General features: G+C 43.2%; 1 protein-coding gene across 1 annotated transcript in view; it reads right to left on the bottom strand.

Moving 5' to 3' along the window:
- Positions 1-12676, bottom strand: part of GATB (glutamyl-tRNA amidotransferase subunit B) — a 69487-nt gene extending 56811 nt beyond the window's left edge. Inside the window, exons 1-2 of the mRNA XM_037058409.1 lie at positions 12459-12676; positions 10397-10547 (exon numbers count right to left, since the gene is read on the bottom strand). Of these exons, the coding sequence (XP_036914304.1) occupies positions 10397-10547; positions 12459-12634 (327 nt within the window). The 5' untranslated portion in view covers positions 12635-12676. The remainder of the gene's footprint in view (positions 1-10396; positions 10548-12458) is intronic.
- Between the last annotated feature and the right edge of the window lie 1644 nt (positions 12677-14320).

The raw sequence follows: 14320 nt of genomic DNA, 5'->3' as shown, positions 1-14320 counted from the left end.
AGACATGAATCTCCAGAGAGAGGCAATGCCGCCTCACACCAGGAGGGAGCACAGGGCCAGGTCACAGAGATGCTCCACAGGCCCTGGGGAGTCACTCAGGAAGAGGGCAGACGAGGCCCCTCAGGTTCGTTCCCCCTGGGTTCCACCACCATGGCCGGGCGGCTCCTCTCAATTCCACACTATTGCCTTTTGTTGTTGCTCGAAAGGAATGACATGGCCTCATTATTTTCCCACAAAGGTGAAGGGAATGAGTCGTTAAGGACAAAATTTGGGGGGAAATAATAACCTTTAAAGGCCATGGGTCGGAGTGTGCACCCCTGCACAACTGGAGGGAATTTGGAAAGAGCTCAATCACAAGAGGATGAGTTGAGGTGTGTGCAGATCTCAGCTGCACCCGGTGTGCAGAACTGCAACACACACCACAGCTGCAGAGCACTGCAATCAGAAGGGAGGGATGTCTTGCTGGCAGAGCAAAGGAAGTCGGGGAGGTGCAAAGATGCCTTCTGTGGCCCATTCGGAGTCTGAGTCACCCCCATTCACAGCCTTGGCTGAGGCCCCCAGCTACATGGTCACGTTCTCTGGTCCCTCCTATAAGGTTTCAATCTCAGTAAAGTCTCAGCCCAGACTTCAGGTTAAAACAAAACAGAAAAGTCTGCTCTATGAAGTCACCGTCATAAGCTTGCTCTAAGGAAGGCTTTGTGTCAAAATTTACTAACTCTGTGGTCCAGGAACCCCAAAGCTAAGGGATAAATATGAAAAATGGCCCTGGATTTGACCTGGGGCATCTGGCAAAAGCCAAAAAGCTCTTTGGTGAGATTTGCATTCAGCCAGTCACAAAAGTCTTACGAATAAATCCATGTCAGACATGATTTCATAATCCCAAATTACAAAATACACAAGGTACCATTAGGCAGAATCAGCAGACACAAAGAAAAGCAGAACAGATAGCCAATAACTTCAGGTAACAGAATTACCAAACTCAGACTATAAAATAAGTAGATTGAAATTTATTAAGGAAAAAACTAAATACATGAAAGAGGAACAAGTCATTTTCAAGCAGACAGGAGAAATTTAAAAGAAAAAAACAGGACTTCTTTAAACAAAAAGAATTCTCGGTGAAATAAAAAACTCTGGGGGCAGTTAAAGAGCAGAGCAGACTTGATGAAGAGAGAATTAGTGAACGGGAAGAAACTGTAGAGAGAACTTCTCAGGATGAAGCACAGAGAGAAACAACCCTAAAAGAATGTCCCAGCACACCACTATGTGCATGGCGATGTGTAGGGTAAGAGCTACCCAAAGGCGGGGCTGCTCTCTACGTGGTGGGCCTGGGGAGACCCAGCGCTCGGCGCACGGCACTGGCGGCTGATTAGTTTAGAGCTCCTTCTGCCCGTCTCTTTGGCTGATTCAGCACCTCTCCCTCAGCCTGGGTTTAGACCTCCCACTTACAGATACTGTAATAAAACAGAACATACCACCAGTATTGAACAGCCGACACCTCCAAGTTGTATAAGCATGTGGGTGTAGATCTATAAACACACAGGGGTAGGCGAAGGTGGGATTACAGTTGTGAAACAGCGTTCACTCTTGTATTATTACTTACTAATTACTGTATTGCTATATTACAGCTGTAAACCTACTTTTGCCCACCTCTGTATTACATACATATTTAATACTGTTAAGGTTTTGAGATATATACATACCTTCAAAATAACATCACCTATGTAGATCAGATTTTCAGCCACTCCAATTATGGTGGAACACTGACTAGAAACTGAGCGAAGAACTAGGAGAGAAAAACCCAAATTCTAACCTGACTGGGACGTTAATTATGTGACCATGGCAAAGCACAACAGCTATTGGCCCATCTGTAGTGTAAAAGGACTAAACTACATGATTTCCAGGATCTCTTCCTACTATACTCAGATAAGGCTTCTAACTTCGAGAAAGCTAACCCGCTTTCAGACATTCCAGGTTCTTTACTTTGTAGGACAGTTCTCCACTCAGAGCCTTGTTCTTGTTTACATTAACGAACGTGAAACTCTGACTCTGAGCTAGAGTGGATCAGAAATAACAGCTGAGCAATAAAAAATGAGCAAGAAGGGACTCCTAGAGTCAAATATAGTGACAGTAGCTTTCCAGGTGAGGAGTAGATGATGAACCTAAAAGGAATGGCCATTGTTAGCTGGTTACTGTAAGATCGGATAGCTTCCCACACCTCCATCACCTGGGAGGAACCATTTTATCACAACACTAAATAATGACTGATGTTTCTGATAACCTTGAGTAATCACAAAAAGGTCAGTTTATGTTCAATATGGCCTACTTAAAAGCAGGCAAATATAAAATGTATTTTAGAAAGATTCCTGTAAAGAGGTTAAAAAATACCAGAAGTGTTTTAGACACCTGGAAAATTCTTTCAGATGGACTCCCATGCATGTACATGGAAGTGTGCGTAATTAAATAGAGAAATATTTATTAAGGGTGTTACATACAAGTTTTATGCAAGATACTGGCAAGTGGCCCAGGAAAGAGCACGAGTTGCTTTTCAGAACCTTATAACCGAACAAAGAAATGGCTATACACAACATACATGAAAGGATGGTCCATCAACTGTATAAAACAAATCTGTACTGAAACAAAGGAAAAGCACTGTAATTAACACAATTAGATTTCAGGTGGAAATAGTGCGTGTGACTGGCAGAGAGGTGGGGAAAGGGAAGGTGGTTCTGAAGAGGAAAGCTCTCCAAAATTCACTGAAAGCTGGGAAAAGGTATGTGGCAGGGAAGGAGTCAAATGCTTTCCCCACGAGGGGAGGGGAGGCGAGGTCAGGCTGCCTACTGACCGTGAAAGTCCATCACCGTCACAAGTCACCTGAGTTCACAGGAGAAGTCCAGTTAATGACATCATAAGGCAAGAGAGTGAAGACACCAGAGAATTTAAGAGCTGAAAGGGAACCTTCCCATTTCAGTGTGTACGGGCTCACAGACACAGCTCCTTTAAAGAAGCAAGGGTCGGGGGCAAAAGCCCTCAGCCCTGGAACATGCCACTCTACAAGTGAGTAAAGGAGAACGATACAAAAGCGCCTCAGACAGTAACTGGGAAGACTCAAGTCTGAGACCACAAGGTAATTATAAGTTCTACAGATTACACTAAAGCAAATCACTGAAATGGAAAAAAAATTAATAGAAAACAGTCACATTTTGTCTTCTTAGTCAAATAACGAAACATCATCAAAGTGTGAATAGAGAGGTAAGCGTAGATCTGATTGGAAATGTATGCGTTTAAACACGTTTCCATTGTGTATTGTTGTTTTCCTGAATTTCTACTTTGCTTGGCAGCTCTGAGTTAGAAACTTTTATAACAAGGTTTAGAATGAAGGGTCAGGAAAGCGTTGCAGCCTGATGCTCTCCAGAGCCAGTCAAGGATTTCTAAATCTATCAGGTCCTTCAAAACAGAAATTGTTACCAACATCTGCTCTGTTCAGAGACCCAGAATATTGCAGATTTACCTAGCTGTAAATAAACCTGTCAAAGGAAATTTAAAAAATAAGTTAATCACAAAGTGCTTTACAAGGCATTCCCATTATCATTCCTTCAAGGGACAAGGCCCCTTTGGTGAAATCTGCAGGCTCATTCTAGAATGAGCCTCCAGCACGAAGCGCAGTGTCCGCGTGGTCTGTTAGTCCCCACAGGGCGGGCACCCCATCAGATGCAGTTGCATCCTAACTTCCCTCTCTTTATTCCCTTTCTTCTTGCTCATAGTGTTACGTACTCTTGTGAATAAAAGAAAGTTTCATAAAATGAGGTAAACAATGGTTCAGTTTCCATTCTACAGCGGCCAGGACCAATTCCAAACCCCTTTGATATGGGAAGCCTCAAGTGCTTTCTATGACAGGCCGATCCTGAGACAAGAGGGGAATATTCTTGCACATGTGTGTGGAAAGCAGCTTTCAGAGCCGTTTCCCCAGTTCTGAAAATAAGCAGCACGCACGCTTAGCAGACGGCTCTGTGTTACCTGCAGAAAAGAGCTTCCAGATAAACAAAACAAGGGCAGAGGCACCAGTTTCTAATTAACCTGATTGTAGCACAGCCTGAAATTATCCAAAGTTACCTGCCGGCCGCAGCTGAGCCGCCCGTCAGTGGGCGTCTGCACGCACAGAGACGTTCTCTTCGCTCTCCCCTGCACAGGGACTGGCACTATGAGGGTGGGCATTTCACATAGGGAGTGCATGCGAGCGAGCAGATCTGCACATGCTCAAGCGTCAAGCAGAACTGGATGCTCTGCTAAAACCTCACCGTTACTGGAAACCTGACATTATTATGAAACAAATGGGCTTGTAAATCCCATGACATTTTATCAAACAAATACATTTTCTTCCTATTTCACATCCACGTACCAAGTATTGCAAGTAGAAAAATTAAAAGGACATTCATAAATAGAAAATAACTAACTCTAAGCAAATGGCATAGGATCATTCTGTAGATAACTAATTATTTAATAAGTTAAAGAAGATGGTGTATCAAAATTAGTTTGTTTAAAGAAAAAACAGCGAAATAATCAGCAAGGCCAACCCCCACCATGAGCACAAAGAGCGCTGTCCTTAGCTCAGCTGTAACCCTGCCAACAGGCAGGGAAATGCACTAAATGACCTTTCCGTCTGAAGATCTATGACGGGATTCCATGTAATTCTAAAACTAAAGGTAAAACAAGAAGATAAAATGCTTGTGGCCCCAAGAAATAGTGAGAAGAAGTGTCACAAATCAGAATGGGGGCAGGGAGTTGAGATGGGGGAATAAAAATGCGTATCCTACCTACAAGCCCTGCAGTTATATATGCTCTTTATTTGTAACAGTTGGTTACAAATATACACATGGCCACGCTCGCAGCATTAGGGGGTTTAAGTCACCTATTACCCAGTGGGATCTGCAAGAGGCAGGACCTGCAAATGGGTTAGGGGTGTGAACTCAGAAGCCAGATGGCAGGCACACCTCAGAGACACGGTAGGTTTGGTTCCACACCACTGCAACAGAGCAAGTAATAAATTTTATGCTGGTGTAGGATCTTGCCTTCAAAGTGTAAAAACAAAAACAAAACAAAACAAAACAAACGAACAAAACACCCCAGCCATATAGCTCAAAAAAAAAATGAAACAGCAAAACGAAGTATGCCTGTACTGGATTGGTCTGGCTCCTCGACTTACTTTCTGACTGCAATAATGACAGGAACTGTGCTTCGCAGAATTGTTACGAGGTTAAAATAAATTAACACACATAGCAAGCTCTCTGTCAGCATTGGTTGACCTTCCTGCTATCATCATTGTTAACCAGGTGGAAGAGACACACCAGATGTTGGCAACATGAAGCAGCACCTTGGGAAAAGGCGTCAAGGCGTGAGCCCACTGAGGCACGTAGCGGCCACAAACTCCTGGTACAATCACAAAACCTGCCACCAACCGGATGACCTAACATGGAAAAGGCCACCCAACTCAAGACAGGAATGAAAAGGGAGCCTTGAGAAATCAGAGCCCTGGCCTGGCTTGGGTGTGGGGCCTGAATGCTGGCACTCTCCAAACTGTGTGGCAGTGGGGAAATGAGGAAAACAACGTAGAACCTGTTGGTTCAACAAAGCCCAGGGGGCCCTGGCAGAGGCCACCACCAACTCATCCCAGAGTTACCTCCACAGTCCAGGGTAGAGTTTCCAAGTGGAAAAATCACACTGAGTACTGAGCAGAGGAAATAAAAACAAATCCATACCAGGACACAGCCTGAGGAAAACAATCTGAGAGAATAAACAGGTTACGTACAAAGCATGCAGACTTCTTATCAGCAGTAATAGATGCCTGAGGACAGTGGAATCACGCCTTCCAAGTGCTGAGGGGAAATAGCCATCAACTTAGAATTCTACACTATCATTCAAGAGCTGGGGGGAACAGAAACAACTGGAGGCACAGACAAACGCGAGTGCATCACCCACAGACCCAGAAACAAGAAACACTAACACAGGCAGGAAGGAGTGGGAAAAGGGGGAGTGAGATGTAAGAAACAGTTTGCTAGAAAGGGAAGCAATCAGATGGGAGTTTCCTCAAACTTCACAACCCGACCTAAGAAGCTGCCTTTACCAGTGGGCAAAGGCGCGCATCTTCCCTGAGGCCACAGTGGGAGAGCTGTCTGCCTCCTTGTTCTCTGGGGACACCCCGATTTCTCAGGAACTGGTTCTCTAGTAATGTCCTCTCCCCTACACGTTACTCCCTCAAAGCCAATGTTTAGTCGGTGGACAAAGTATTACAGACAAGTATCGTTGCCACCGCCCTCACTTGCCAGTCCTGTTTCCTGGCAGAACCACCTTCAGACCTTTGTGCCGTTTTGTCTGGTATCTATCTCCCTATTGTAAATAACATGCTGTGCCAGGGACCTTGGCAAACCCACCACCTTCTTACCAAGGCTCAGAGCCATTTGCACTGTGACAATCCTCCCTTACTCTGGGAAAAAGACGGACCTGGTACACTGTTCCAATGACACAGTGTTCTCGCTTTTAGGACACGGAGCCACGAGACGTGGCCTATTCCATTCCCATTTATGTAAGTTACAAGGTGAGATATTTTGCAATACTTTTATATTTTACTCTGTCTCAGAATAATAACCAATGCTTGCCACTTTATTATATTTCTATTAAGAACAAAATACACTGGCCCTAAGTGCAGCGCCACGGTAGGCTGAGTCACACTGAAGTCCAAACAGCCTGGGTGGTAGGCAGGTCAGTCACTTCACCCCCAGAGCAAACAGGGAAACCCACCACATGCACGAGGTCGGGTGTGAATGATCTAGAATGTGGACGAGCTCACTCCTCCTAAGAGCAGTGCAGGGTGGTGTTACAGGGATCGGAGAGGCGAGTCTGTCACTGTTTGGAAGAAAAACGAAAAATTTCACCAGCAGAAGGCTGAGGAACCAGTAGAAGTAATATTTGATTATTAATATTATCTTTATATAAAGTGTTTAAAAGTTTTGTTGAAAACACTTTTGACTTTTGAGAGTTCTAAATCTATCACTCATGGTCTTATTTAAAAAAAAAAAGTAAAAGGAAATATTTACTAGCCAAGAAACAAAAACGAAAAAAAAGCTGACCAAATAAGGACCTAAAAGGAAAAAGAGGCCTCCCCTCATCTGTGGCCAAAAATGTTACATTACTTTTTTCTTGGTTTATCAGTTTAGAACATGACTTCTAGTTATGGTAGGTAAGAATTTAGTTCTTTTACTTCCCCAATATCCCAGTTGTATCAGTTTTTGTTAAATCAGTAGTTGGTGCTTCTTCCATTATTATTACCCAAATGTTTCTCCGCTGAGCTGTTAGGTATAGTTTGGTGCATTTCCTTTCTTGAATGTTTAGTTTCACCTGGAGTTAACGGGTCTCTTTCATTTGCTTCATTTTTATTACCTATTGCTTATTATTCTCAGAGACTCCAGTTTATATGTAAAATGGCTTTTATACACAAACATTAGACATCTGCTGTTCCCACTCCACCTCCCTCTTTTCTTGAAACCTCCCTGTTCTGGGGTCTTCCATCCTCTCCTCCGATCAGGCCCTCTGGGCCTGCTGCAGAGCTAACGACCGGGAACCTCTTCATTCCTCCAGGAGGTTCCCATGAAAGTGGGAGTTTTTTTTTGAGAACCTGCCTGTCTGAAAATATCATTATTTTACTGTCACACTTGATTCATAGTATGCGGTACAGAATTCTAGATTTAGATAATTTTTTTCCTAAGACTTTTTTAAGACACTCTTCCACTTTCTTCCAGCATTAAGTGCTGCATCAGCCCAATGCCCGATTTCCTTGTCCTTTGCATGTAACCTTTCATATCTCCTAAGTCCTGGTATCTTATTTTTATCTTTGAAATTTTTACATGTCATGAAGATGTGCCTGCCCAGGAGACTATTTTTACTCCTTGCTCGGGGTTGTAGGCAGGCCCGTTCTGTTTGGAGATGTGCGTCCTTCAGTTCTGGGAAACTAATCTGTGTTACTGTTTGATAGTCTCCTCTTGTCTACTGTCTCTCTCCTGGAACTCCTATTAATTAAATGTTGGACATCCTGGATTGATCTCATTTTCTTTTCCCCTACTTCTCAATTCTTTGTATGTGTGTTGTACGTTCTAGAAGATCTTCTTGATTCATCTTCTAACTGGGTTTGGGGGGATCGCCATAATTTCAACTTCTAAGAAATCATTTTTATTGACTGTTCATTTTTAAAAAGTAGCACCATGCCCTTATTTCAAGGATGCAGTTAGCTTCTCTTGTCTCTTGAGGATATTTATAAAAGGTTTTACTTTTTAAAGTATTCTTTTACTTTGTGCATTATCTATTGCCTCTTATTTTAGTTTTCCTTTTATTTTTGGCTTTGTCTATTATGTTGTAGAATTTCCTCAAATATCTGGTGATTTTTGAGTGTCAATTTATGTTTTAAAGTAAAGTACCAAAATGTTGATTAAAAGTTCTACGTAAATATCCAGGACTTGTTGTCTTGTAAGCTTCACTCCAGGACACTGGGATGAGCAGGTAACTTTTTTCCTGAGAGACCTCAGCCCCCAACCGCTAATTCTTCCCTGTGGAGACATGTAATTTCAAAAAAGATACTGCAGGTTCCTGCTTAGGAGTGGAGGAGTGGAGGAGTGGGGGAGGAGTGGGGGAGGAGTGGGGGAGGAGTGGGGGAGGAGTGGGGGAGGAGTGGGGGAGGAGGGGAGGAGGAGGGGAGGAGGAGGGGAGGAGGAGGGGAGGAGGAGGGGAGGAGGAGGGGAGGAGGAGGGGAGGAGGAGGGGAGGAGGAGGGGAGGAGGGGAGGTGGTTGTGCCAGGTCACTTGAGCTCCTCACACGGGGCAGGTAAAGGACTGGGAGGGCTCTGGAGTTCAGAGTGCAGAAACTGTCTCACACACGTGCCTTCTGCTCTGCCTGGGGTCTTCAGGACTGTTTCACCAGTTGAACTCCCCAAACTCTAGGCAACTGTGGGGGTGGCGCAGTTGCAGAGAGTCGGGGAAGAGGACCTTAGGTCTAACTACTCTGTATCCAGACTGAATTTATCCCTCTGTCTTCATATCCCTCTGGCTTTCCACAACACTGAAGCTCCTATCTTGGTCCCTTCTGAGGTTGCATAGGGCCCAACACCTCATTTCTCACTAGCATCTCTTTCTGCAGGTTTTCTGTCCCTTTCCTTAGGTGGTAATGAACCCTGTTCTGCTAAGTCAGGCCCTCTTCCATCTATCCGCTCCCAAGAACTCAGGTCTTGTCTCTTATTGTCTTGGAGGTTTATACCTTTTAAATTCTTTTACTATTATTTCCGTACGATTTCCTTGGGGTAAAGAGACAGAATAAATGTATACGTTTGATTTGCCATATTAATCAAATGCCTCTTTAACTGCCCTTTCTGTCATTGGCTCCTGCTCATCCACATTTTAAGAAAATTATTTTACTGCAGTAAGAATATGCAACATAAGATCTACCCTCTTAAAACACATTTTTAAGCGTTCAATACATTACTGTTGACTGTAACTCAACAGCATTGAAATATTCGCAAGCCTCTTCAATATGAAGGAAATTAGAACAAAAAAAATATTTTTTTAAATTTCATTTATTTACTTTTAGAGAGAGGGGAAGGAGAAAGAGAGAGAGAGAAACATCAGTGTGTGGCTGCCTCTCATGTGGCCCCCGCTGGGGACCTGGCCTGCAACCCAGGCATGTGCCCTGACTGGGAATTGAACTGGCGGCCCTCTGGTTCGCAGCCCGAGCTCAATCCACTGAGCTACACCAGCCACGGCTAAAGAGACTTTTCTTGATTCCATGTCTCCTTTCACCTGTTGCATTCTTTTTTTTCCTTCCTAGGCAAATTTCTTCTTTTTTTAATTTTTAATCCTCACCAGAGGACATGTTTCCATTGGTTTTAGAGAGAAAGAAGAAGGGAGAAAGAGAGAAACATCGATCAGCTGCCGCCAGTACACGCCCCAACTGAGGACTAAACGCGCAGCCTGGCACAGGCCCTGACCTGGAATCAACAGCATTTTGGTGCATGGAATGATACACCTCCCCAAATTGTCTTTGAACCCAAACGCAAGGATCATTGCTCTTTTTTTTCTCAGTTTACAGCTGGTATTTAGTAGACATTCTAAAATGTGTGTGAAATGAATGAATAAATATATGAATACATACGATACTTTGACTTAAAAACAACTATAGAGATGGGTCTTTAGAAAACATTTAGTCCATCCTCCTTCACTGAAAATTCCCTAAAGGAGTATTTCCTAAGAGGCATGTCAAGATGTTAGAGCAAAGAAATCGTTATCGATGTTCAATAAAACAAACATTTTCAAATAGACAGAAGAAATTTATCAATGTAGAGAGGATTAAAGAAAAACCTTACCGGCAAAGTTCCAGGCAGAGATGCATCGAAAAATGATACCAAGGAATTTGGAGGTGCCACAAAGTGGACTTGAGATCCAGAGAAGAGTTTCGAGTTGGAGGAGATCTGGGCATGAATTTCCAGACCTACCACAGCTGCCCAGTCATGTTCACTAAAGAGAAAAATATAATGGTTAAGAAATAGTTAGCTCTGTTACTGTATGTAAATTTCTATGAGCCTAAACCATAAATGTTAATTTCCTATTTGTATTTAACTTATTAACATTTTATTTCCTTACATTAAAAAGTGTGTCATCTTGTCTTAGTGATTACATCAAAAGCAATTCATAATGAACACCTACAAGACTGGCAAAATAAAATTCATTTACAATGTCTCATAGAGCTCATCGTACAAATAATGACATGACAGAAAAAGGAAAAATTTGACATCTTAAAACAATTTAGAAATGGGTATCAGGTGGTGGCAACTGCTTGGCTGACTTCAGTGAAAAGCAGCCTTTTCTAAATTAACTGTCTGTTATCAATTAATCACTCAGCAAATGAAGAAAGCTGAACTTGCAAACATTTTAAGAATTAACATCAGAATTCTACTACCAGAGAAATAATGGTAAAGAGTTGCACATCTCATTATTTTAAAAAGAAATTCTCAGTTATGTTTTGAATTCATTTTATAACAATGGCTTGCAAATAAAATGACTAGTGACATGAATGTAATCAATCACTACTACATGGTACTCGCCTGGAAATTTTGTGCAAAGGAAACCATTAAACCATCGGATTTGACATTTTTTGGTACCCACTCACTTTCTGTTCCCAAGATCTAGTTCCAGTTCCCTTTGCTAGTTTATTTAACAGTCAAGAAGTTGTTAAATGCTACGATCTCTCTTATCCGGTCACTCCTCTGTTGTGTCTCCATGAACACCGCATACCCAGATCCCTCTGAAACCCGTCTATCCTGGACAAATAGCAGATAGCCTGTTTACACATTCTCTCACCAGATTCTGTCTGTTCCTACCCTGCTCTTCTCCCAAGCAATTTTCATGATCTAGATTTTTGTTTACTTGTATCAAATTTTGATTCAATCATTTCAACATATAAAGTTCTATATCTACATATTATGAGATTAATTCCTTTTTAACATGTAATTGGAGAAATTAACAAATTTTAATTTGTTTTAAAATTAAACAAATTAAACAAATTAAATTTGTTTTAGTGACATGCAGGAGTTTCAACAAAGTCTTTGTTGTAAAGACTTTGTTAAAACTCCTGCATGTCATTAAAACATTATTCCAAGTATTTTTGCTGTCAGTGAGATGATTTATGAAAACCATAGAAACTGAATGTTTCTGGATACCTTCCCTCTATTCCTCCAATTGAAAAGCAAAAAGTAATACCAACCTAACTATCTCAAAGGATTCACGGAATATTAGACATGTGCCTTACACTTAAGTATTTAAAAAGGAACTGTCTTACATAGTGAAGTATAAACAGCGCTTCAGAGGATAGCTAGCAAAATGAACAAAGCTCTCTAGTCAACCAGAGGAAAGAGTTCTTGTATTGGCTGCCTCCTCTTAGGTGTAGACAACTCTGTTCAACCCGAAACGCCTCCACAGATAGGTGGTGCTTTCTGACTAATTGCATTAAGCCACCGCTATCCAGAGCTTGTAGGTAAAGGCTCCCCTTCTGCCTATAGAACACAGCTGGCCTAGAGTAGCGCTAAACGGCAGCTAAATAAGATCCCGCTTCTAGCGTCACAGACTCCATTGCTGGTGCTATTAATAAGGCGACTGGATCCAGTGCTCTGTGCAGCTTTCGAGTGCAGAAAACACCTGGGATTTCACCCTTGTGACTCTATTTGAGAAGAGCGGTTTACGTGTGGAGGCGGGGCTAACAGAGGGCAAGTTCTGTGCTTTGAGGGCTGCAAGTTACAGCTCATCACCTTCCCGCTCAAAACTTAAACAAAAAACGTCTACACTGAACGTTGCGCTGAGTGGCCATCGTAACCCCGGCCCCGCAGTTCCACCGCACATTGACATGGGCAGTACGGGATGAAAACAATATACCCTTTCCTCGGCTTCCCGGCCGTGACGAGGTGTTGCTGAGCCACTGAGCTCTGCCCCCTTTTCCCACTGCACCTGGGCCCTGTCGGGGCCCCTCTTCCGCGGCGAGAACTGTGGTCAATGCAGGCTAAAGCCCAACGCCTTCCAGGGCTGCACCAGCGTAGCACGGGCGCCGCCATTGCCCCTGCGGAGTCCTGGTCAGGTGACACAGCCTCCCTCTGCCGCGAGGGCCTCTGGGAAGCGTGGTTCTGGAGAAGTGTAGAACGCTAGAAGCTCCGCCCGGAAGACTTCTATTCCCGGTGAGCCCTGCGCATCGGAGGCCGCCGGAACCCTGGCGGAGAGGGGAGGGAAGGAGAAATAGAGGAGAGAGCTGGAGAAATAGAGGAGAGCGCTGGAGGGTTTCCGGGTCGGAAGGGGTGACTCCTCCTAGCGGGGAGTTGGGGCGGTTTGTGGCTCTGAACTTCTGTGTGGGTTTGAGCGAGGGACATCCAGAGCTGGGGAACCTGGCCAGGATTTTGGACCATAAATTAACTTTTCGAGATGAAGTCAGCGTCCTTGACGTACCGCGAAGACTTCCTGAACCCCCAGACCCGCTCAGTGATTTTCTCTGTCCCACTTCACACACTAATTGCATCAATGCATCAAACACTTCTTTGCATGCCTCTTGTATGCCAGGCACAGTTTTTAGGCACTGGAGATGCAACAATGAGCGTATATACTTGGTAGAGGAGACATACGGAAAAGTTAACAAAATGCTTTCACGCAGGTGTTAAGTGCTACATTTAAGCAGAGATGCTTGCAGACCAACAGACCAAGCTTGAGCCTTCTAGTGCATTTTTACTTACAAGCATAACTCATTTTACTGCACTTTGCTCCGTTGCACTTCACAAGTGTTGCATTTTTTATAAGCGGAAGTCAAGCCCCTCCAAGAACAGATGATGGGCCACTGGGATACTCCGCTTTATTGTGGTGGTCTGGAACCGAACCTGCAGTGTCCCAGAGGTATGCCTGTGTTCTCCTTTTTTGTTCTTGACCGGTATTTGAAACAGTCTTCTTATATGCTAGGAAGCACTGATAGCAGATACCATCATCCCAGCCAACTTCCTTTATTTTCCTGCTTGGAAACTCATACCCCTTGTTGAAACTACCACTTATTTCTTGCATTTGCACATACAATTTAGAATAGCCATTCAGCCGTTCTCTAGCATGTCACCCTATTTTAATTCTCCAAATAGTGCTTATGAGCATCTCATGTTTGTGGGGCATTTGTATATCAGCACAGTACAAAGTAGTTTCCTCACAAATATTTGTTGAAGTAGTGCAATGCAGAGAATGCATTTGACCAAGGATAGAGTGGATGCCCTTTATGTAGTAGGAAGACCATGAAAAAGTGTGGTGATGGAGGCAAAGAGAAATTGACCTATGTGAGACAGCCTTGGAAAGTAAGATTGAAAGTGATGGATTGGTGATGAATTGGATATGATGGTGGAAGACTAGGTGGGGTCAAGTAACTCCTAGATATCTGGCGTGTAGCACTGGATGAGTGATGGAGTTATTCACTGAAATAAGGCCACTAGAAAAGAAAAGCATTCGCAAAAAAATATGAGCTTGGTTGCCTTGGAGACATGCAAGAGAAGAAGTCAAGTAGGCATCTGTGATGCCTAGAAGTATGGAGCAGGGGAAAGCTGCATAGCCTGCATACTTCACACCGATGTGCAGTTATTGATCAATAAATAACCTATTAATTAGGCAGCTGTAACATACAATCTATCCCCATTAATACTCCTATATAGTTTCGATTCTATGCAATTTAGTTCCTTCATGGAGCCAGTTTTAGTTATTATCCTTAAAATTGCCATTATTTA

This window comes from Sturnira hondurensis, unplaced genomic scaffold, assembly GCF_014824575.4.
Source record: "Sturnira hondurensis isolate 20B ecotype Veracruz unplaced genomic scaffold, ASM1482457v3 Scaffold0010128, whole genome shotgun sequence".
In the NCBI taxonomy this organism is placed as follows: domain Eukaryota; kingdom Metazoa; phylum Chordata; class Mammalia; order Chiroptera; family Phyllostomidae; genus Sturnira; species Sturnira hondurensis.
Note: the sequence above shows the minus strand (reverse complement) of the source record. Positions and strands in the feature narration are given on the sequence as shown.